Source organism: Pistacia vera, unplaced genomic scaffold (assembly GCF_008641045.1).
Source record: "Pistacia vera cultivar Batoury unplaced genomic scaffold, PisVer_v2 Contig639, whole genome shotgun sequence".
In the NCBI taxonomy this organism is placed as follows: domain Eukaryota; kingdom Viridiplantae; phylum Streptophyta; class Magnoliopsida; order Sapindales; family Anacardiaceae; genus Pistacia; species Pistacia vera.
The window spans coordinates 168,852-192,939 of record NW_022196489.1 but is presented as its reverse complement, the minus strand read 5'-3'; the positions used below and the strand labels follow the sequence as shown (position 1 = coordinate 192,939).

At 33.4% G+C, this 24,088-nt stretch overlaps 1 protein-coding gene across 1 annotated transcript; it reads left to right on the top strand.

Annotated features, from left to right (window-relative positions):
* Nucleotides 1-2,091: 2,091 nt before the first annotated feature.
* LOC116111458 (ribosomal RNA-processing protein 12-like) lies at nucleotides 2,092-17,573 on the top strand. Its single transcript, XM_031397629.1, is given in 22 exon segments — nucleotides 2,092-2,642; nucleotides 3,462-4,008; nucleotides 4,792-5,022; nucleotides 9,284-9,375; nucleotides 9,639-9,849; nucleotides 12,068-12,246; nucleotides 12,452-12,706; nucleotides 12,898-12,979; nucleotides 12,982-13,102; nucleotides 13,357-13,429; nucleotides 13,533-13,588; nucleotides 13,671-13,806; nucleotides 14,638-14,669; nucleotides 14,671-14,704; nucleotides 15,794-15,839; nucleotides 15,842-15,903; nucleotides 16,211-16,363; nucleotides 16,454-16,581; nucleotides 16,678-16,739; nucleotides 16,742-16,776; nucleotides 17,322-17,397; nucleotides 17,488-17,573. Coding segments are annotated over 22 exon segments (3,204 nt in total). The 5' UTR covers nucleotides 2,092-2,135.
* Nucleotides 17,574-24,088: the final 6,515 nt, after the last annotated feature.

Genomic DNA, 24,088 nt, shown 5'->3' with positions numbered 1-24,088 from the left:
TAAATCGTTCGATGAAAATCAAGATTTAGAAAAGATTGGGGAATTGTCTTTAAAGGAATTAATATCAAGATCTTTCTTTTAAGATATTGAAGTTGTTATCGATCATTTTTATTTTAATCTTAAAATGCATGATTTTGTTAATGAAAAGTGAGTGCATTATAGTGAAATCAAATAGTAAATTTTGTTCCAAAACTGTTAGACAAATGTGATAAACCTTGCATAGATCCTCCAAACTTCGACTAGTCTCCTAGAACCCTAAAGTTAACGGCCAGGTGAACCTCCAATAGCTATCCCTTATTAATAATCATGGGGATTCGAACTCATAGCCTTTTGAGTAATACACCCAAGAGTCACAAACAAATCGTCAAACTACCTAGAGGTAGTTACTCTTAGCGGTATTCAGTTCCGGGTACCCTATATTTTTTGAAGGAATTGGAACCGAAACCAGAACCAAAACCGACGGTTCCTTGAAATTTGGAATCGAAACTGTAGGTACCCAGAACCGAAACCTGTAGTTCTGGTTCCGGTTCTGGGTACCTTGTAAAATTACAATTACCCCCCACCGGCATTTGTTAACAAAAATAAAATTATAAATTATAAATTACAAACTCCATTACTTTGTAAAGGTGGATTCTCAAAAATCAAACTAACTTACTTTAAATGTTATGAAATATAAATATAAATGTATTCACATCACTGTTTCTACAGAAGTTTTTATTAAACCCCTTACTCTTTAATTTTATTTTATATTAGTCTCGGTTCCTGATTTCGGTTCCTAACACAGTAGCGGTTCCAAAAATTTGGAACCGGAACCTACCCGTTGATGGCCGATTCTGGGTAAAAACCGGAACCAAACCCTAAGTACCCGTCGGTTCCGGTTCCAATCGGTTCTTTTGAACACCCCTAGTTACTCTAATCTCATTACCATGTGGTATTCATTAGAGAATCTAGTATTGATTAATTGCGGAAAGCTTAATCTTAATTTGAGGATGGGATGAGATAATCATCATCAAGACCTACATATCACAAGAGGTGGTAAAATTACCTCAGTGGCTTCTTCAACTTTATGCTGACACTTTGCAGATTTTGTACATTAGCAATTGTCCAAAATTGTCATCTCTACCCGATGATATGCATCGCCTCACTACTAAGACAAAATTAGTCATTGGAAGCAGTCCTACACTGAGCAAAAGACTGGCCAAAAATTGCTAATATCCCCGAGATTTGGCTTGATTTCAGGATCATTGCATCCAACCATTACAATTAGGTACTTCTTAATCTATCTCTGTGGTTTTTCTTCAATTAATTATTAGTTTAATTTGTTGTGAAATGTGTCAAATTTGGGGATTTCATCAATTGAGACACTGATGGAATATGTCTTTGATATTTTTCAGGTATCATTGGATTTTCTATGGAATCAATTTTCTTTAGGAGGAGCTTGAATTGAATAAAACAAACACTGCTGGTCATCAATATATATATCTTAAATGCACCTTTTGATTCATTTAGAATAATTAAAGCAGGTTTACCTCCCTTTATTAATGTAATTTCCTGATATCAAGAAAATTAATAATTTTATTTATGTATATTTAAAAAGGTCTTTTTATGAATGACTTAATTTTAGCTTTCTCTCTAAATCAAAAACATGATCTGTGTTAATCACCATAACTCTTTCTTGTTTAAATGACATAATTAACCTTTGGGTTATGTAAATTTCTTTAGAGACTTCTAATAATGAGTTGCATTTACTAATTCTTCAATATTTTAAAAAATAATAATAAACCTTCTATTATTAGGTTTGTAGAAATTGATTTAAAGAAATGAGAGACTAGACTAGAGAGTCTTATTTTTATAAAGTCATTCCACAAGTTATATAGTAAGAGATTTCCAAAATTATTAACTTTTTCTTATTATTGGTTAATTACAGTACTATAAATTTTCCTATTCTTATAGTTCTTTTGAAATGAATCTTCCACTAAAAATCATATAAATTGGGCCTCAATTGTCGAAGTCCATCCAAGGCCCAACAAGTCTTACCAGTCATCTTCATCTAAACTTCTTTTCAAACAAAACACCACCTTAAGCCCTCCAATTTTCAACCTCCTTAAACCCTAAACCCCCGTCGTCAATTCGCCATGGAACAACTCACCACCGAAACCCAAACAGAAGATGAGAAACTCGAATTCAAACCCAACGCAGACATCTGCCAACAACTCATGGACCGTTACTCCGCCTCCGCTGCTCCACAGCACCGCCACCTCGTGGCAACCGCCGCCGCCATGCGTTCAATTCTCACTTCCGAGTCCTTACCTCTAATACCTTCCGCCTACTTCGCCGCCGCCATTTCCTCCTTGGAATCCGCAACTCTAGACTCCACCGAAGTTTCGGCTCTCCTGACGTTTCTATCGATTGTGTTGGCGGTGGTGCCGCCCAAGGAGATTGCGGAATCGAAGGCGACTGAGGCGGTGGGAGTGCTGGTAGGGCTGCTCCGGAAGGAAGAGGTGTTGGGAGTTGCGAGTTTTAAGTGTGTGGTGAAGTGTTTGGGGGCTTTGTTGGTTGGTTTTTGTGATTTGGAGGATTGGGATTCGGTTAAATTAGGTTTTGAAACCTTGCTTAGATTCTCCGTTGATAAGCGTCCCAAGGTATAATTTAGTTTTAGTCATCTATTATGTGAATTTTGATATGACAAGTGACTCTTATAACGTAAACCAACATTACAATTGTGTGCTATTGCTAATTTGAATTGTAATATAGAATGTCAGGCTATAGATTTGTGTGTAACTGAGAATGTGAATTTAATATATAATGCCATGCTTAATTATGGTACCAGCCAGATTATGTAGCTGGACCATCCATTGATTGATTTATGCTTGGTAAATTATTTGTCTATCTATGGATTGTATAGTTGATGATGTTTTTCAGTTGGTTTGTTCATTGAAATGCCTTTGGAATGTATCATTCATGCTTATGAGGTATGTTTAGAATTCACATGAACAATGATTTGTTTTCAAGCAAGACTATTGCTCTTTGAGGAAGCATAAATATAATTCACTTAAATAGGCACTGCAATATCGCCTTGTTGACATATTGGTATGCCAATCTGTCTTTGGCGTTAGCTTTTATATGTGTATGACTAAGCAGCTTAGCTATATGAGCTTTTGTGAATGCTGATAGTGCAACTGCTACATCTTAGGCCTTGTTATGGGCTTAATAATAAGCCATTTGTATTGCTATGATCTTGTTGATATAGGCTTCAAGTTGGAGGCAAATTCTTGTGGTTATTAATTTTGGAAATTCCACATAAGACAATTTAAATAATGTTTCACTAGAAATGATATGTTTCGACTCAAGTTGTTGAGAGAAACATAGTTTGGAAGTGCCCTCCATTCTGATGATGAATGATGATCGAGTCAGTCCAATTGATTATTATGGTCCTTCTTGAACTTCTTTTTTTATTGTAGGTCCGGCGGTGTGCTCAAGAATGTTTGGAGAAAGTTTTTAAGTCTTTTCAGTCTTCAACTTTGATCAGGTCAGCAAGCAAACTAATAGATTCCTTGTTCCAAAAGTACATTTCGTTTGCAATTACATCAAGCACAATGACTATAGATGGATTGAACGTTGAAACATCGACAAAACCTGAACATCTAGAGGTTCTCCATATGTTAAATGTGCTGAAGCTTACAATTCCTTATCTCTCTGCTAAAGTCAGTTCGAGAGTTCTATCAGAACTATGCAAACTTATGACTTCTGAGATCTCACTGCTTACAAGGCACATTTTTAAATGTATTGAAGTATTTTATGAAACTTCAATAGTTGAAGTTAATATTCTGGAAATGGAGAACATTATAGTTTCTCTTGCTTCATATGTATCTTTAAGAGAGAGAAACCCAATGGACACTGTCATGTCTGCGGCCTTCTTGTTAAAAAGTGCTCTGGTCAAACTTCACAGTGGAGAAGCAAGATCATCATGGCTTAAGAATGCTCCTGTAGTTTTTGGTGCTCTGGCTGGTATGCACCTTCTTATTTTTATTGTGTCATTCATAGTGTTATTGGTATACATGTTTTTGGAGTGGGAATAATAATATGCTATGTTTGACATTTCAATTCTTGTACCTTGTGTTGCTATATGATTATTACCTGCTGTTATCTTGGGCTTCTAGTGTATGTACCCTGTGTAGTTATTACTTTCTTCTATTTTTTTCCGTTAATTAATATTTCCTGGTAGATTATTTTGTATTGTTCAGTCAAATTGATAAACTTATTGATGAGTCTGCTCTGTGATAATCTTGTACTGTCTCTTGCTATGTCAAGTTGCTGCACTGTCTGTATTATTGCATTTTCATGAATTATATCTTGGAGTGACAACTAACATGTATTTTAGCATTGAATTTCCAAGTTGTGATGTATGCCTACTTCTCCATGGCACCATATAATCTTTCTAGCATCGGCTCTACTCATCTATCCACTTCGTGTCACATTTTTGTGAAAGTTATTTGATATAGTGATTGCAGTTTCTCACCTCAGATTATGATAATGTGCATACAAGGGTTTTCCCTCTTGGTCCAAAGTTGGTAATGTGTTTCTGCAAGGTTTTGTTGATGCATGCCATTTATTAAATCCTAAATTGCTTTTACTATCAGTTGATTGATTTTAGGTACATTATGAATATGGATTTTTCATTTTTTATAATTTTAATTATTATGTGTTCTCAAGCTCTGCATTTCATGTTCTCATGATTGGTCTAAGTACTTTCTTAGTTCTTCTGATGCAAGTGCTAAAATACTGATCTAGGTCTTTTGACTTCTGAGGGCAACACTTCTTCACAAGCTTCATGTATCTTGAAGGAATTGATCAGCCAACTTACAGCTGAAAATTTGTCATTTGAAGATAGAAGTCCGGAGAGTGAGGAAGCTAGTGCAATTAAATTTACTTGTGCCATCTTCGATAATGCTCTTAGCTCATATGATGGTATTCCAAATGAGCATATTTTGGCTGTCATTTCTCATTTGTTCCTCAAACTTGGTAAGTGGACTTTTGTTAATTGGATGTATGAAGTATCATTCATATTCTTTGTCTTCTTAAGAGCCACTAAAATTAGTTTCATTGTGTCTTTCAAATTGTTTATTTAAGTCTATATTTTTATAACTACAAACTCTGCTGGCATGTGTTTTTGTTATGTTTTGTTTTGACATATATACTTGTCATCAGTTTTTCTTTTTCTTTTCTTTCTTTCTTTTTTTTTTTTGGTTAGTGCTTGGGATGTTAAGATCTAGTTTTTATTCTGTTCGTGCACAAGAGGTAAAAATGTCATAAGTTTAGTGTAAATAATTGTTTTCATTGAGTTAAACACACATGTTTTTGACTCAGTCAATAAGTTCCTTAATTGGGTCTTACTGCAAGTCTCACTTAACCAGTGATTTTTATTTGTCTTTGTGTATCTTATCTCATAAGTGTACAACGTGGACTTTTAAGACATCAATTCTGAGGCCATGGGACTAGAGAAATATAAATGGAAATATTATTATGTTGGATCAAAACATATAAGTGAAAATTTGATTGTAAATAGAGAATCGTTCCACAATTAAGGTCATTAAACATTGATTGATCAATTGTTCATTCTTACATAGAGCACATGTATTGTTAAAATACTTGCATCATATCGTCTAAATCACAATTAAATGCTAATGTTTGAACACATTTACAAAAATACTTTTTCAAATCAAATACATATGTTTTTACTTACAGGCTCTTGTACCCAAGTAAAAGCCTTATCAATACTTAAGATCACAAAAGTCAACCTCATATGAGCTCTTTTATCTCAACTTAGAATCATACTTGTAGCTCTTGGGTTTCACATGGTCAATTTCTTATGGCATTGTCAAATCACTACTTTAATCTCAGTTTTACTGATGTCAATTCCTATGTAGAACCTTATTCTATTTGTAATAGTTTTCTTCTCTCATCAAGTAGTAAGCCTTTTTGTTTCATTCTAGGAAGCAAAAGGAGTATCTGTATTTATCCCCCCCCCCCCCCCCCCGAAAAAAAAAAAAAAAAATGACATGCTAACCATGAAAATAAGATGCTTTTCCAAAAACCTTGAAAGAATTTCAAAATTTATGCAAAAAAATAGTGTAGTCAGCTCTCAATTTATGAACAGTAAAATAACCTAATGTAGAAACAAAAAATATCCTATACTGACCTCTTTTGGAATCACAATAAACATACATCTATTATCTTGATATACGTATTTTTCTAAAGGTGTTAAATTGTTATCATTTTGTTTATGATTTTAGTTATTTGTTGTATATTAATTATTCATGTGTTAAAAGGGGAATTCACCAATCAATGTTTCTATGGTTGTCTCGTGGAATTGATCTCATTTTGGAACAGGTTCATGTTTATTTATATTTTGTTCATATTTTGATTATGTCATGTTGAAGGTTCTCTTTTTCATAGAATTTCCACTATCTATGGGTAAGAATAAGTTTTGCTTATAAGATTTTTAATAAAACTAAATCATTCATAATTGTTTGACTGATAGCTTAATTGATGTAGGACATCATAGAGTTTTGGAGGTTTTATCTATATAGTTACTTTTCAAGGTTTTCTAGCTATTTGATTATTAGACTCTTCTATTCTGGTTGATTATATATATATATATATTGGACTCACAAAAGATTGAACATTGGCTATTATTGTAAAATTTCTCTCACTTTTGGGCTAATTTTTTGTCCTATTTCTTAACTTTTCATCCCTTATTTTGATTCTCATCAATTGATATTGAAGCTTGTGTGATTTTCATCGATTAAGATTGAAGCCCAACTTTGTTCTCACTAATAGACACTTTCCAAACACTTAAGTTACTTCCAAATGATTTGGTAACCAATTGAGATTCTGCTCACAAGCAATACCAAACCTATCAAAAACCCTAAAACCAATAAAGACAAGAAACTTGCGGCTATCATTTGATCTATTGTTGTGCATCAAGGATATGAAATGCAACAAACAAAACTAGCAATTTCCTGTCTAAAATAAACTTTGAACCACTTTTACCCTATATTCATCATAAAGATCTCATTTGACCCGGTCTTAGTGCTGTCATCTTAACATTAGCAACCTTTGGGTACATGTTACCTTATCATCTTTACCATTGATCTCCTTAATTACTAGATTGCCCTCTCTAATTGTTTTTATCTAAAAGAATTGGTGATATACTGATGATAAATACTAGGGAGGGATTGGCAATTGACCAAGTCATTGGTGATGACAAGGTATCATTTGCTAGTAGAGAGAGTGTGGCACCAAGACTAATTCAGGTCAAGCATGGAGATCTGAAAGGTTATTTTTGGTAGAATTGGTTTAGCTTATTAATTTGGATTGAAAATACTGGATTTGTTGGTAGCAACAGTGTTCACGGACGTTTGAACATTTGCGTTGCATGGACGGTGGCAAGTATCGACGACATTTAGGGCTCATGGCCTTATGTTTGCCTTGATCTTAATCAATGATCCAATTGATTAAGATAACAAAAGCTCTGATACCAATTGGTGGGGATCACAAAGAAAAGAAAAGAAAGAAAAGGAGAATTTGAAAATATTAGACAAAAGATGAGGGAACTTCTACTATTTAATCAAGGTTCATTCATTATAGAATTTGAAAATCAATAGCAACCTAGTTTCTTGTAGTGGCCAGAGTCTTAATGAAAAAAGGAAAATGATTGACCAAATATTTTACCTCTATTTGCCTTGTATAAAAGTTGTTTTGTTATTGCTCGACTTCTCATTTATAAAAGCATTATAGATGATTTTGTGTTGTTGAAAATCAAAATGATAACCAAAAACTTGCATTTTGTAGGTAGACAACAAAAAAACATTTTGCCAAATAGTAATGCTACACAGACAAAATTGGGATTCCAACTAATGTGACTGTTTATGTGTTAACACTACATTTATAAGGAAGTAACTCATTCATATTATCTATAATCAATGTGGTGCTGACACATAAGTAGTCATATCAATTGGGAAACAAAGTTGGGATCCCAACTTTGTATGTGTAGCATTATTGTTTTACAAAAATTTAGCTGAACGTGCTCTTAATTCACCTTTTTCTCTATTTTTATTGTTTTGTCAAAACACGAAATAAATGAATGCATAATCAAAGACAAGATTTTGTTTATTATTATGATAGGAACCCACTCCCAAATTGATAGGAATTGGGTTTGATAATGGACATTTGCTAGGAATTAGGTTGGGCAGTGATCCTTTTGTGGGTTTGGGTAGAAATCTCCTTAGAAAACCGGTTTGTTAAGGGAGGGTATCCAACTTCTTATAAACCACATGCCCACCTCTTTTCCTTCTCAATGTGGGATCCTAACATTAATGAGCGCTCTCTGAAAAGAAGACCAACGAGGACATTAGGTCTCGAAGTGTGGAGGAATTTTAGGGCCCCACATTGAGAGGGAAAAAGGGTGGGCATGTGGTTTATAAGGAGTTAGGCATCCTCTCTTAGCAAGTCGATTTTCAAAGGAGAGTTCTATCCAAGTCCACAAAAAGACCACTGTCCAACCCAATTCCTAGTAAAGGCCCACTGCCCAACCCATTCTTATCAATTTGGGAGTGCGTTCCTACCATATTATTTATGGAAGTTCTCTAAATTAGTTACTCAGTCAACACTCATTGTAGTTTATTGTTGTTTTTAGATGATTGATATATTGGTGTTTAGTGGATATAGCGTAGAGGTTTATGTTGTCTCTTGGTTTCCAAATTGTTTATGATATTAAAACTTTGCCTTGAGTATTATGTTTCCGTATTTGTGTTTGACTTTTGAAGAAAAAAATGATTCAAATGTTCTTTGTTTGGAATTTTATTTCTATGATGTTTCTGAATGTATTTGTGACGTTAATTATTCTGTTGAGCCTTCAGGGTTTGTGGCATGAAAGTATATTTTATATGGAGTCAGATGGGGTTGTTAATGTGATAATGCCCATTGCTTTTAATTTTTACGTGTTAGAATGAAATGATTTTCTGTAGCCCCCAAGGGCTTAGCCTTGTGGTTCACCAGCCACCTTCTTTGGCTGGCCACCCAGGTTTGATCCTTGGGGATAAGAGAGGGGTTCAAAAATGCTTTGAGAAATGGCCCACCCCCTATCCTTTTTTTTTTTTAAAAAAAAATTGATATTACTTTAGATTATTTGTTAATTTCATCACATTTATTTGTGTTTGTAATGTTGGTTAATTTACTGATATATCTAGAACTTTTTTTTGTTACACTTTCTTGGCTGCAGGGGAATTCTCATATATCTATATGAACAGCATTTTACTTAAACTTGCTGACATGATGAACCTTGCAACAGTGGACATGTCTAGCACAAACCATGTGAGTGTTTAATGGGAGTTTTTGTCAACCTTGCAGTGTCTCGAACTATTTGTTGCATTGGTGATCGGAAACAATTATCATCTAGGATTAACAAACCTGAAACTAGACAAACATCTGATTTGGAGTTGCCCTTGAATTTCACAAGCTGTGTGTTGTACTTTGCAAATCTTTGTTTGATGTGGTCCAGTTACTGTATCTAAAGCTTTTGGGCTTCTACCATGTCTATGAAAATTGATTGATATGCTTTTTGTCATGATTTGCAGCTGCAGCATTGTATTGGATCTGCAGTAATTGCTATGGGACCACAGAGGATACTTAAACTCCTACCTATCTCCCTTGATGCTTATAATTTTACTTGTTCAAACACTTGGTTGGTTCCTATCTTTAAGAATCATGTTGTTGAAGCATCACTAGGGTTTTATATGGAGCATATTGTTCCCCTTGCTAAAACATTTCAGCGGGCAAGTCGTAAAGGTATTTCTTGTAAGCATATGAAGTTAAATTTTTTTTTTTTTTCCCAATAAGTGAGCATTATTATTAGACATCAAGTGTAATAAGGGGCTGTTGATATGATATCAGAAAATCTTTTCTGCAAAATCAATTCAAAAATTGAGTATTATAAATTTCATTTGTTTGATTTTCAAGATTTGTAAATGTGTTTTTTAAAATGAAAAAGATATTTTTTAATATGTAAATAGTAAAATAACATTGTTAGTGATTTTAAAAATCAAATTAAATTACTTCTAGAAATGGATACGAAAGGGCTTTTTGATGTGACAAATAAATCTTGAAACTGCATAAAAAAGTATAAATGTGTTTCCGTCTTTTTTTTTTTTTTATTTTTTTTTTTTTTTTTTATTCCTTTTTTAAAACTTAAAAATGGAATTTATTTTTTTTATAACGCTTTCTGAAAATGGTTGAAGGATTTATTTTCTCTATTTTTAGACTTTGAAAACAATAAATTATACTTCGAAATGAGGAAGAAACGTAGCCTAAACTACTGATAAAATGAGAATGTGTTTCTTTCTTTCGTTTGTTTTTTTTTTTTTTTTTTTTTTTTTTTTTTTTTCCTTTCCTTCTTTATGACCCTCTAGAGCCCATCTAAAGGGATTTTTTATTTATTATAATTTGTTTTTTTTGGTATATTGCACTGCACAATTTTGTGTAAAGGCATTAACTATCACTGTGAAACCTTGTCAAAGTTTGGACATGTTGCATTTCTCCTACCATGTTTATCAAGGATATTGTGAATGCAAGGAATCATTGGGTGCGTTTGGTTCCCTATTTCTATCCATATTCTCAATTCTATTCTCCAAATAATGTTTGGCACATTATTCCAGAAATATTACCCTATTTTTTTAATTACTTTGACCCCATAAGGTTATTAATTTCAATAAATACCCCCTGAAAAAAAGTTTAAAAATTAACAAAAACACCCCCATCAACCCATACTTGGCAGATTCCGGCAACCACCATCGGTGATAGCCGGAATCTGTACAACGGCCTACCTGCTGACCATAAATGGTCGGAAGTTCACCAATCTGATCTGGCCGTCGTTGACGGTCAACAACGGCCACATCTTTGGTCGTCGCTGACGGCCAAAGATGGACTTCGTTTGACATTTTCCGCCCATCAACGACAACATTTGGCTGTAAATCTGGCCTTTTCCAGCCAGATCCTTGGCCGGAAAAGGCCATAACGACACGTTACGGCACAGATCCGACCGGTCTGTGTCGTAATAAAATTTTCCAGCTAGATTCCGGCAATGGTGGCCGGAATCTGGCATTGCAGATGGTGTAGGTATTTTTGTCATTTTATATATTAGGGCCTTTAATTAAATTAGTAAACCTAAGGACTTTTTCATAAATTTTTAAAGTTTACCTCGTAGTACTCCCCTATCCAACAACCCAATATTATTCCCAAAATCCTATCCAAAATAATGAACCAAATGCACTCATTATTATCCAATGATGTTATATCTTTTCCAGTGTTTATTACTTCACCAAACAATTGAATTGTAACATGTAAAAACAATTTAGTTCAATATCTAATCATGCGTTATTTTGTACTCAAGATATCTTGATTGGATTAGGAATTCCTTGTGTTGGATCAATCTCTTATTCATTCTGTTTTATTGCATAGATGACCACTATGTAATAGATTTTCTTTCTTGAGTTATAGCACAAATAAATATATAATATTATTTTGGTTGATAAGGAAGGTCAAAAGTGTAGCTAATCAATATGATGTTTCACCTTTAATCATCTTAGAATCTAGGGCCCAAAGGCCACACCAAAGAGAATTTTGTTCAGTTTAAATGGGTTTCAGATTTATGGGTTTAGTATGTATCATATCTTCCTGATAGCATATTAGTCAGTTTGAATGTCTGGTTGTTACAATTTGAATTCTGAGTATGTGATGTAATACTAAATTGTATTCTCTCATATGCCTTTCTGTTTTTATTTTTAAAATTCTTTTTTACGGGTTCCTTTTTGGAGTAACTCTATTTCTGATTGTAGAACTATAATGAACTGAGGAGTGAAACTCTCTTCTTCTTTCTTCACCACTTCTGTATTTTCAGTTCTACACATATTCTTTTATGTTACCATTCTATTACAATTGATGCTTGCATCTTTAGTTTTCACTTTCTGGAATTCTTTTTCATTTTTCTTTCTTTCTTTTTCTTTTTCAGTTAAGAAATCAGTAATTGGTCAAGATTTGCAGGCTCATGCTCAGGCACTGTGGGGACTGCTACCTGCCTTCTGTCAGTATCCAACTGACACTCGCCAAATGTTTGAACCTTTGGCCAAACTTTTAATTACCTTTCTTGAGGACTCATCTATGCATGAAAATATTGCTGTTGCCTTACAGGTAATCTTTCTTAGTCTTCATAGCGATTCCAAGCTAAGCATTTTTCCTTTTTATGGGTTGAAGAGAGGGGAGGTTATGCATTAGAAGTTTATATCTTCATCATTTTATGGCAAATTTATTTTATTTTATTTTATTTTTTTGGCTTTCATTATTATATCATGTTTCTGCTTATTTAGCCTGTTTACCTTTTCATTTCTCTTCATAGGTTCTAGTAAATCAAAACCGAAGCGTTCTTAACTCAAAAAATGATATTGGTGAGTCAAGCATCAGTGAAGATCAGAAGGATACCTTCATATACGAAGCAAAGGATTCTATATTAGAGATCAGAAGGATACCTTCATATACTAAGAAAACTGCAACAAAAAATATTAAGGCTTTGGCATCATGTTCTACCGACTTGCTCCAGGCTTTGGTCAACTTATTTGTTGACTCACAGCAGGAGAAGTGCTCGTATTTAAAGGTTTCCATCTTTTATTCTTAATACACATTTTAGGGTCTGAATATATGCTAAGAGTTAGAACTTTTTTCAGATATCAGATCATTGCCTTCAGCTTTTCTTGAATATCTTCGCATTGATTATTAAAAAACGTATCTTTTAAATTTGTGAATTTGTTGTATTATTCATCACATTTTTTCTGGTCCTTTTGATAGGATGCCATTGGTTGCTTGGCTTCTATAACAGATTCTTCCACAGTAAAAGATATTTTTATGACATTGCTGAAGAGGTTTCATTTGGAAATGGCAAAGGTGATTTGACTTTGGAAAGTCATATCAATAATGCCCTTGATAAGAGCAAGGCGATCTTAGTGCTTCAGAGAAAGATCTACAGAGGTAAACTGAATGGAATTTTAGTTCTGTTTTATTTGGAATAAACAAAAAAGATATAAAATGAATGGATTAGTGAAGTTTGTTTTTTTTGTGCATTTCTGTATGCTGATCTTTTTTTTTTTTCATTCTTAAATATTTATATAACCTTTGTTTCTTAATTAATCATATCCGACTTGATTTTTTTTTTTTTCAACTGTATATTTTTTTTGGTAATAGATTAGATTGATGAAATTGTGTCATGCATCTTTTTGACTTTCTTAACAGTCTGTGATAATGGACTAGCACTTCTTTTGTCGAAGGAGGCAATAGAGATCTTGTGTGATTAATTTACAACTTCATTAGGCATACTTTTCAGGTATCTTAAAAAAACCTGCCCTGTAAAGAAAACTTTTTTTTTTTTTTTTTTTTTTTTTGTGTTTGAGTTATTCTAATTTCATTTATGGCCCTGTGGTATTTAGGCTAGTGATGGGACAGGTCATCTTGAAGCCTATCACACTTTGGGCAAAGTTTTAAAGGTTTTGTTTACATCTTTGTACTTTTGAATTGTTGTTAGTAATGCTTGTTGGTTTATGGACTTCATTGTAATTGTATGGTACAGGACATGCTTGGTTTTGTACATCCAGATATGAAGAGCTGATTGATTTATTACTTGGCCTGAAATCTCCAGCTGATGTTGCAACTCTTATGCGCCGTTTAGCATGTTTTCATATTCTTCTGGTTCATACATTGAAGGTCATATATTTTGTTTTAGTATATTTATTTTTAGTATTTATTTATCTTGGAGTTAAATATTTTTTTTATTAGTAGGTGTTTTCTTTTAAATTATTTGAGGTATATGGTATTTGCTTATGTGAGTTTGATGTACTTCTCTAGTTAGATTTTTGCCAGTTGAAAAATATTAGCTTCGATTCAGACTTTAGTATTGAAGAATGTAATGGAAATTTAGCTTCTCCTCCACTCTCTCTGTTTCCTCCCTTTCTTTTTGGTTCTCCTACGTTCTTTCTCTCTTTTCTTCTACCTGCCTGTCCTTCATGACATGCAGACTGAGATAAGAGGATTCATAGTGCTCTTGTTCAGCTCCCCTTCATCTTTTCCTTCCTCTACATTTTTTTGGCCTCAAGGCCTTTTGCGTGGCTAGTTGGCAAATTTTATCTCTATGGAAGAGTGTAGGTTGACTTGACAGAAACCAGCAAGGAAAAAATTCTGTGAAGTTGGGATTGTATCAGGATCACCATTCTTATGTCCCTTGTTTTAAAAAACCATGCACTGATAATATCCTTTGTAAGGTTTACTGTGAGTGCATCTCTGGCAATCACTTTGCGCTATACAACAGAAATCTATGATCTTATGCTCCCCTCTCCACCAAAAAAAAAAAAAAAAAAAAAAAAAGAGAAGAAGAAAATTTAAGCCTCTGTAATATTTTGCTGTGTTGGCACATAAATTGCATTTCCATTTATAATATCATATTGATTGCCTCCTTTGATGTAATTTGAAAGTTACAACTTAGTTTGCAGACTTAGATGGTGATTGTTACCTATTTAATTCTTTCATGTTCTTTTGCAGGAAAGCTTGGAAGAAGAGAATACGAAAGCTTTTTATCCTCAATGAGATTATACTCACACTAAAAGATGTAAGAGTGGCTTAAAGAAGTTTGATATGATTAATGCTTTATATCTAATTTTCGTGTAGAAGCCTGTGGATTTTGTTCTGTGTTCTATGCCCCCTCCCCTCCTTTCTCCATTTATAGTATGATGAAGTAAATGTTCATATAGGATGACCAAAAGTTGCTTTCTTTGTATCAAGGGTGAGGTTGAATTTGACTATTTATGGTTTTTAAATGCCACAGTTTAGAAGTTTTCAGAGTTTTAGTAACGTTTATTGTGCATTTAATTAATTTATGTTTTCCCAGGTAGTTGAAGGATGAGTTCTCATTGTATTTGGTTACGGAAATAGGTTTTAGTTGAGAAAGATTGGAAATTATATTGACTGCTGTTTGAATATTATAAAAAATAGAAGACCAAGTGAAATCTCAGATCACTTCTTTAAAACCTCAAAAACAGGCATAAAGAAGTGCAGGAGGGGACATGTAATGAACTAGCCATGCAATTTAGTGTATGTGAGATGTTTTCCTGATACTTACCCAAAAAAAAAAAAAAAGTGTTTTCCTGATGAGTAGAAATTAAAGATAAATAATAAATTGAAAGGGATTTAGAAGACAGCAAAAATAAGCGGGGGACGGAAGTTTTAAGAATAGGAGGAAGACTTCCCATGCTTGTGGAAAAAATCTGCAACTGCATGCTCCACGGGTTCTACTTGGATGAATCCATTACCGGATTATTCTTCCAGATTCTTTGTCCTGTTTGCTTGGTGCAAGGCATTAGATTCACGTATACCACCTTTCCTGTGCCTGTATTTTAGTAGATCCAGTGCTTTGGCTATGCAAGGTAGCATCCTAGGAAGCCTCTTGTGGTACCCCTCCTTCACCAGCAAACTGAGAAAAAGGGGGCAATATATTAGGAGTTGTTTTGCTCCTTTATCTGTTGTTGCGAGCTTTGTGATTCAGCCTCTTGAAGATCTTGTAAATTGCTACTATGATCATTATTATGTGATGTGAATCATCTGTTAATCATTAGTATTTGATATCGCACGTTAATTGTCACCTTAATGATAAGTGATTGATTTGTTAATGATATGAATTTCTTTTTCATGTAATCTGTAGGCAAAGGAAGAACTCAGAAAAGCGCTTTATGTTCTCCTTTCAATAGTTCCAGCTTGAGAGAGACATCTAATGTCAGTTCTGATGCATCATATCACAAACTGGTTAACATGGTAAGGCTCCTCTTGAATAGTTGATTTGTCTAGTGGGACCTTTATATTTGCGTGTTCTTCCTTTTCTTTTTTTCAGCTGACTGTACCTCAAACCCTAACTGATTAGTACCCTGGGAGGTATTGTATGTGGATTACATATTGTGATACTTCTGCTTTATTTATTGATTTCTTCTTGTATACAATTCTAATTTTTGGCTTTGGTAGTAAGAAAGTTTAAAATTCACAGCCCATTTCTGTCCGTTCAATGATTGCCATGACTACTTCTTGCTGTATTATTAAGGACTAATGAAAATTTCCTCCTCTTCAGATCATGGGTTATCTATCTGGTTCATCTCCTCACATAAAAAGTGGAGCGGTGTCTGCATTATCTGTGCTGGTATATAATGATCCAGACATCTGTCTTTCAATGCCTGATTTTTTTTCCTCTCTTTTATCCTTGCTTCAGAGCAAAGCTGTGGAAGTTATAAAGTGAGATCTTCGTCATCCTAATTCTTGAATTTTTCTGGGTGCTTCCTTATATGCCATGGATTGATTGTTTCATATCAAACAGGCTGTTTTAGGCTTTGTGAAAGTATTGTGTCTTGCTTACAAGCGAAAGACATCCAGAATTTCCTTGGTGATGTCATTAAAAGATTTTCTGCCATGGTCTTCTGTTTCTGAAATCATTTCAGATCAAAGGTACATTGATTTTTTGTTAAGCTTTTTAAACACACAAATTTGTTTACCGCACTGTTGAAAGATCTTCATGCAAATACTCTTGCATTCCATCTACAGGTCACTGTCATTTGAGATTATGAATAGGAAGTGTGGTTTTGCTGCTGTTGAATCCATTACTCCTGAAAATATACGAGTTTTGTGAAGACTGTTTTGGAGGTAATTTATTTCTTAATTTTAAACAATCTTATTTTTACACTATAAAATTGCAAATTTTATTGATCGAGGAATAGGGTGGACACTTAGCAGGCTCCATTCATGGGAGGAGCTTGTTATCTTGCATGCGAATCCTCTACTTTACTGCGTTCTCTATTCTGTGGCTTCCAGATAAATTTTGAACTCCTCATCAAGTTGCACCTGTAACCTCCTTAACACTTTTATTTTTATCCAAATTGCTTGTTGGGATCTTGTTATGCGCTATTCCTTTCATCTTATTTTCTTGGACCCTTGTGGCATCATCAATCAAGTGTATATGCATGCGTCGTAGACTTTGTACATTTCAGTAAACAAACTTCATGGGAAAAATTAAATTATTATTTTAATACATTCCATACTTATATTCAAAATCTATATAAATGATTCCATATAATAGCATGCAGCAGGATCTGTTGTGCTTCTTGATTGACTTGAACCAATTAGTTCTTTTATGTAATTGGCCCAGACTTGTGATATAATTACTTGGCGGCATGGATATCTTATTGCAGAACCGCCATAGCAAATCGAGTACCGATGAAGTTGACATTGGTCCAGAGACAGTGACCACGGATTCACCTGCAAAAGGTCTGATATCTTTACATAGAGCTTGAATTTTCCTTTTGAGTCTTTTGTGTTTTTCAATCTTCTGATTACTATTAAACTGCGTATTGTTAGGCCACAAAATAGAAGCGCAAGAACATGGTACTCAGACTGCAGAAAGTGGTTCAATAGAATATAGAAAAGAGAAAGAGAGAGCATAAACACATTTCTACTGGTGCCAGTGGCTTCAAATCAGCTAAGAGAGATAGGAATTTTAATCATGAAAAGCCAGTGAAAGATCAATCAACAGGAGGTTGGAAAAACAATAAGAGTTTAATAAAGGGCCCATGGGTAATCGTTGAGAAAGATGGAGCCGAAATGAAGGGCAGAAAAAATGAAGCAGCAGTCCGTAGACCTGCTTCTGCTTCCAAATATAGCAAAACAAAATTTGGAAGGAAATGACAGAAATAAACTGATTTGATGGGATCTCCATGAAGTGAGCACAGAGAGTTGCTTGTGCTGAGCCTGACAAGAATTTGCGTAAGCTCTTCATGAAAGAACAGCTATACAATAAGAGTGGTGATATTTGACAGAATGATGGATGTTATTCTGCCCTCCTTCCCTACCTTTCCGTTGTGGATTTCTTGCGGCAAAAGGAAATCATGGCCGGATAGTCAAATTTTTGGATTTCATCGAGGACGATGGCCTCTTGTTATTTCAGGTCTTCGTAGGCTGTAGAGAAGGTAATTCTGTTCGAGCTTAAATACTCATACTAGTCATCGAATAGCTGGAAAAATGTATACCAATTTTTTTTTTTTTTTTTTTTTTTTTTTCCAATTGAAAGATTATGCTTGTATAACTTTATTGGGTTATTCAATTTAATGTGTACCAAGTATAATCTTCTGATGAGAAGTAGATTGATTTCAGTACTTTAACATGTCTTGATTGTATTGCTACATATATTACGGTTGACACAAGCCAAGGTCTTTAAAATCTGCAATTCCTGTTCTTTTGCAGATTCTAACAATTATAGGGTTTATTTTCATTCAGTACTATCCTTCACATATCTTAAAAAATTTCACCACCAGTATCAATGCCAAGAATGAACGATTCTTCGTCCATAAGTAAGAAGGCATCCTTCTCATTGGATCACCTTATTCTTGTACTAAGGTGCCAGATATCCCGTTGCTCCAAATCACCTTGTAATCATTGACAGATGGTGAAAAATCTGGTAATGTGGCATATTGTTCATTGATAAGATATATTCAATAGTTTGATATTTGTAAAAACAATGGGTCTAGAGATCCAACATGGAGATAAGCAACCCCATTGCAATCTTTAACCTATGACTATGTGGTAAATGCTCAAAAGGGTTTTATGACAATGGTGAGTAAATATGCGATCACCAAGAGTTGTATACACAGATTCAAAAACTAAAATGAGAATTTCAGTGTCTACAGCATTCTATTAACTTCAACATCTGTGACACAGCACTACTCTTTAAACATCTTCGTAGATACTGGCTACTTTAATCCACATCATTTTGATGGCAAAGTATTATAGAAAATAATGGTGTTTATTTGAGCCCCACCATGTTCTCCTAACCCCGATAATATTTTTTAGAAAAATAAAATGTTTTAAAGTGGTAATTACCATAAGGTTTTTTTTTTTTTTTCTTTTAGTATACCCCTATAATAAAACATTCTATCTATCCCAAACCTAAATCCTTTGTTTTTTTATATTTTTTCTAAACATAGTTTTGAAATTTGATGTTCGAAGAGATAGAATGGAATCAACACATGAAAATAAATACAATGGATTAATTGTTCTTGTACTAAGGTTGCTTTAAGAAATTCAATTTAACTCTTGTTTTAATTACAAGTTAAACAACAATTAAACTTTCTATTTTTTCTAATAGAACAACGAAAACAACAAGTAGAAAAAAAATATAATTTTAAACTTCTCCATTGCCGATTGTATGTTTGGTGAAAAGTCTTTCATTTTTTAGTTCCCTTGAAAGTTAAGTTGATTGGAAATAATATTACAGGTAAGAATAGAAGAGAAAATAGATTGTGAACGAAATTGAACGAGAAACAGACTGTGAACGAATGCAAGATTTATTTACAAAAAAAAAAAAAAAAAAAAACAACTTAAATTTAGCACAGGTGAAAAATGGAGATGACAATGTCAACAAGTAATAAAGAAAAATGATAGTAAAGGAGGATAATTTTGGAATTAAATAAAATATGCGTAAATTAAAATTTTAAAATAATTTGAATTATTATTGGGGTTTAGAAGAGATAAATTACTGACGCAAGACATCGCGAGAAATCCCATCTTAGCGAGGTTGAAACTCGATTATGAATTCAACCGTTTTGAGCTTAGAATAGCCAAAAAGCCACCTTGGTTGGTAACGCCAAAGATAACTATAACCTCAAAGAGAAGAGAAATCAAATGTTTTAACCTAATATATTTATAATTTTAAGGATGATTACAAAAGATAAAACAAGACTTTATTTATAATCTTCCAAGTGAAAAAAGTGAAGTAAAACAAGAAATCAAATGTTTGACTTCCTCGAGCAAGGCGAGCCACTTCATTTTCTTCGCACAATAGTAACAACGCACCTATTTTTTTCTCGACAAGCTTTCTCAAGACTAGACTTCGTGATATGTTGTAGGCTCCTCTGATTTCTTCAAATGATTTTCTGGTCTCATAGGGGTCACATTACCCTTACCCCTCCTTTTTGAAAGATACATGTTCTTGTATCCATCGTAAAGTGGCTGAATAGAATCGTGATTAAGGTCAACGAAGTTGCGCTGGGGTCATAGTGCTCCTGGGAGAGATGTTGTTGTCAGCGAGATACGATAAGATCGACGATCTGAGGAACAAGTTAAAGATCTCCAACGGCACTTGAGCAAATCAAGGCTTCGATGGAAGAAGAAGAGTCTAAAGATATTTTTGGTGATGACGTTGGGTTAACAATGGTGACCACTTTGATTATTTTGATTATCATGGTAAGTCGCCAAAATTTGATGAAGAAATTATTAAAGAATCATGTTTCAAGATTTGGGTCTTCAAAAGGCTGCTCATGAAACAAGTTCCTTTATCATTAATTGTGTTGCCGACGTCATGATTATTATGACAAGATAAGGCTAAAAAGATTTTGTTTTCCATTATCGGGCTGATTGGATGGATATTGTTACAAAGACAGGAAAATTTTATGTTCTTCGTGCATATTACCTAGAGATGAACTTAAAGAAGTTTCGATTAATGCAATTGAAGATGAAGATATTCGGGCCAGAAATTGGAGGGAAATTCCAACTAGTAGGGAGAATGATGCATATATTTTAAAATTCTTTAGGAAATTTTTTTTTTTATTTTCCTATATTTAGGTTTTCTTATTTTATTATAGTAGTCCTAATTAAATTAAATTTCTTGTTTTGGTATTTTCCATAATAATAAGATTTATTACAGTCAATAGTTTATTCATTTCCTGTTAATTAATGATAATTATAGTATAAATAAAAGTCTTTATAACCTTGAAAAAAAGAGTTGAATATATTATTTGATTGAATTATTGACAACCTTTTGTGGTTGTTTTTATCCAATTTAGTATCTGAATTTGATACATTCGTGGTGTTTATCGTATCCTTTTTTTCTTATGTCCAGTTATCACATCTCTTGGTTTTTTCGACATCATTGGCAATGGTAGAGACTTTAAAAGGTTGAAATTTCTTACTGCTGTTTGTTTCTCAACATCATCTGGATGGTGATTGGCATTGATTATTCAAGTAATGAAATTTTTAAGCAATTTTGTGTCAAGCTTGCCCAAAAATTAAAATAAAATGTACTTTACCACCTTTCAAGATGAACATTTATCTTTAAATGCTTCCAGTTTTGTAGGCAAGAATATTGTGTCAGTAACTTTTCTTTTCTCTTCTTTAAACTAACGACACTATATTTAGCTGTTGAGACCAAAATATGGAGGAACTCAGTTTTTTTTTTTATTGAATTTCTTTCATTTTGTTGCACATAGAAAAATTGATATTATTATTCAAAGAGTACATAACAGAAAATAAAGCGACATAACCAAAAAATTATACGATCTCATTTGCCTATAATTAGGGCTAATTTAATCATAGATAAACATTTATCTGTTTTACACTATTAATTTAGTTTAGGGGAAAAAAAAAGGTTACAGGTTATCACATTAAAAAGGTTCATTGTTCATGTTAAAAGTTGCTTCCTATTTCCTACTACGTAATTAAAAGATAAAGCAAAATAAAAAAACACCAAATTTGGTTTGCTCTCTTTGAGATGAAATACAGACCAATTTAGACAATAATTGCTTCAATAACTTATTTAAAGAGTCGGTGGAAACTGCAAACATGAAGCAATTGACTACCAAGAAAGGAGCAGACTCATTAGTTTCTTAAAATATAATGGAAGATCAAAACCAAAATTACAGCAACTATTAATACATAAGATCCTCTGTACCCTCCAGAAACTACAAGACAAGCAAGACAAACATACCAAATAACTTATCAAACGAAGTTAGACCAGGTTGATAGGATTTGATTTTCAGTGTATTTGTTCCTCAACGGCTCAAGTGAGAAAAAAAACCCACTTAAGAAAGAGGCATACATTGATTGCTAAATTAGTTTTCTGAGGAACAGTTATCATGAGTTAATCACATAAAGTACAGACCTTGCTCACAGTCACACATATGTTTAAATGACAAAATTCTCTTGACATAAAATATGCAGCTCTTGCTATAAGAAACAAAAGATGAAGTCCAAACAGGATACTAGAGAAAGATTCATAAACGAAGGCTCCACCATCTCTGAAATTATATATCTAAACTAAAATATCTTTACTGGAACGATACTTTGCCTGATTTGTTTCGCTATATCAACCATTTTGGTCTATCTTCTGCTGATTCAAGACTCATTTAAGGCAAATTCTGTGAAAGCTTGTAATTGCTGCTCTTTTACAGGACTCAGTTCCTCTCCAACAATTATTGGATCTACTATCTCAACAACCCGTCATTTTCGAAATACTTCTTCACATGATCCGATAAATAAAATCTTCACCTCCGCATTAGGATCTTCAGAGGATAAAATACTCTCTGTCCAGTCAAAAGTACAAGTAGCGATACACCAACTATAAACTCACACTTCTCATTGCAATCATTTGTAGTAATATACTCTGGTGCAACAAATCCCTTTGTCCCTGCCAACTAACCTCTTATATGAGTTTCATCTTCAGTGACTCACATAGCGAAAAATTAAACAATTTGGGAACCTTGTTTTCATCAAATAAAATTTTCAATGGTTCGATTCTCTAAAAGAATGGGCCTAGCAAATCCAACATGGAGATATGCAATTGCTTAGCTATCTCCATTGCAATCTTTAACCTATCTCTTAATTGTAATGGCTCAAATGGGATTGGTAATATGATCGAAAGGTCCCATACTCGACAAATTCAAAAACCAGAATAGGAGTTCGAATATCCAACAACATCCACTCAACCTTAACAAATTTTTGTGACACATTTGTGAAGCAAATACAATATTATTAAAACAAAACTCTTGGGCATAATCGAGTCTTCAAACTTCATAACAGAAATCGCGCGATCATGCAAAAAACCCTATACAATCTATAGCCTGCACCAGTTGTAATAATTTGTTTTCTATCATAATGGTTGGTTGCTATGCTGAGCTCTCGACAAGAGTAAGAAAAAATGGATTACGTTTGCCATTACTACAGCAATCAACTTTTGGAGTAAAATTTTTCCATTCTTTATGATAAATTCATTCTTATCTACCTTTTGTGAACGCTTGAATCTCCTCAAAAACGAGACCATATAACCTATCACAAGTTGAATTAAATTAAACCCATTATATGAAGTGAGAATTGATGATTTACATAACAAAATTCTAAAGTTTTAATGGGCTGTTTAATATAACGGAAGAGCGAATTTGTGCTGAATACAAACTGGACTCTAAAATATTAGAAGAAATGAAGATGGTATAATAAGAAAGTGTACCTGCAGGGCTGATTTTACAAAAGAGCTCCGCACCGCACCATTAGAAGTTTGGTTTCTTGGAATTTTTGAAAGTCATTGGGCATGGTCGACAGATAATGGAATTAGGTTGAAATTTGGAGGCATTTCTGTTAAATCTTGACCTAAATGTAGTAGACAAAATCTTGCAGCATTGGAACGATCCAAAATTGTGACTCCGTCTTCCGGGAACACTACAAATTAGATTTAACAAATAGATTTTATAAAATTTTTTTTAATGATGTTTAAAATTATTTTATATTGATATGGTATAAAAATATTAATAAATTAGTACAAAAATACAGGTTCATGTGATTTTTTGATATAATTAGAATAGCCCCGTAATGATATAGTATTTATGGAATAAAATTTTAAAACCAATAAAACACTCCGATTGAGAGTTTTGAGTTTTATAACCCGTAAAAAATACATTATACTGTTTTTGAAACTAGTTAAAACTCTGCATAAACATCTAACATAATAGCTTTAAAACGCCTTAAAACTATTCCAATTAACAATCCCCCAAACCATTATAAAAAGAACTCCTAAGAAAGAAGTTGAAAGTGCCAAAGGAAGAGGTAGATTTCTCTACTATTAGACTATAACCATTCTGTCTGTTTTTTCTACCTTAATTTTTATTTTTTGTCTTTTTTGTGTGTTTGTTTTACAACT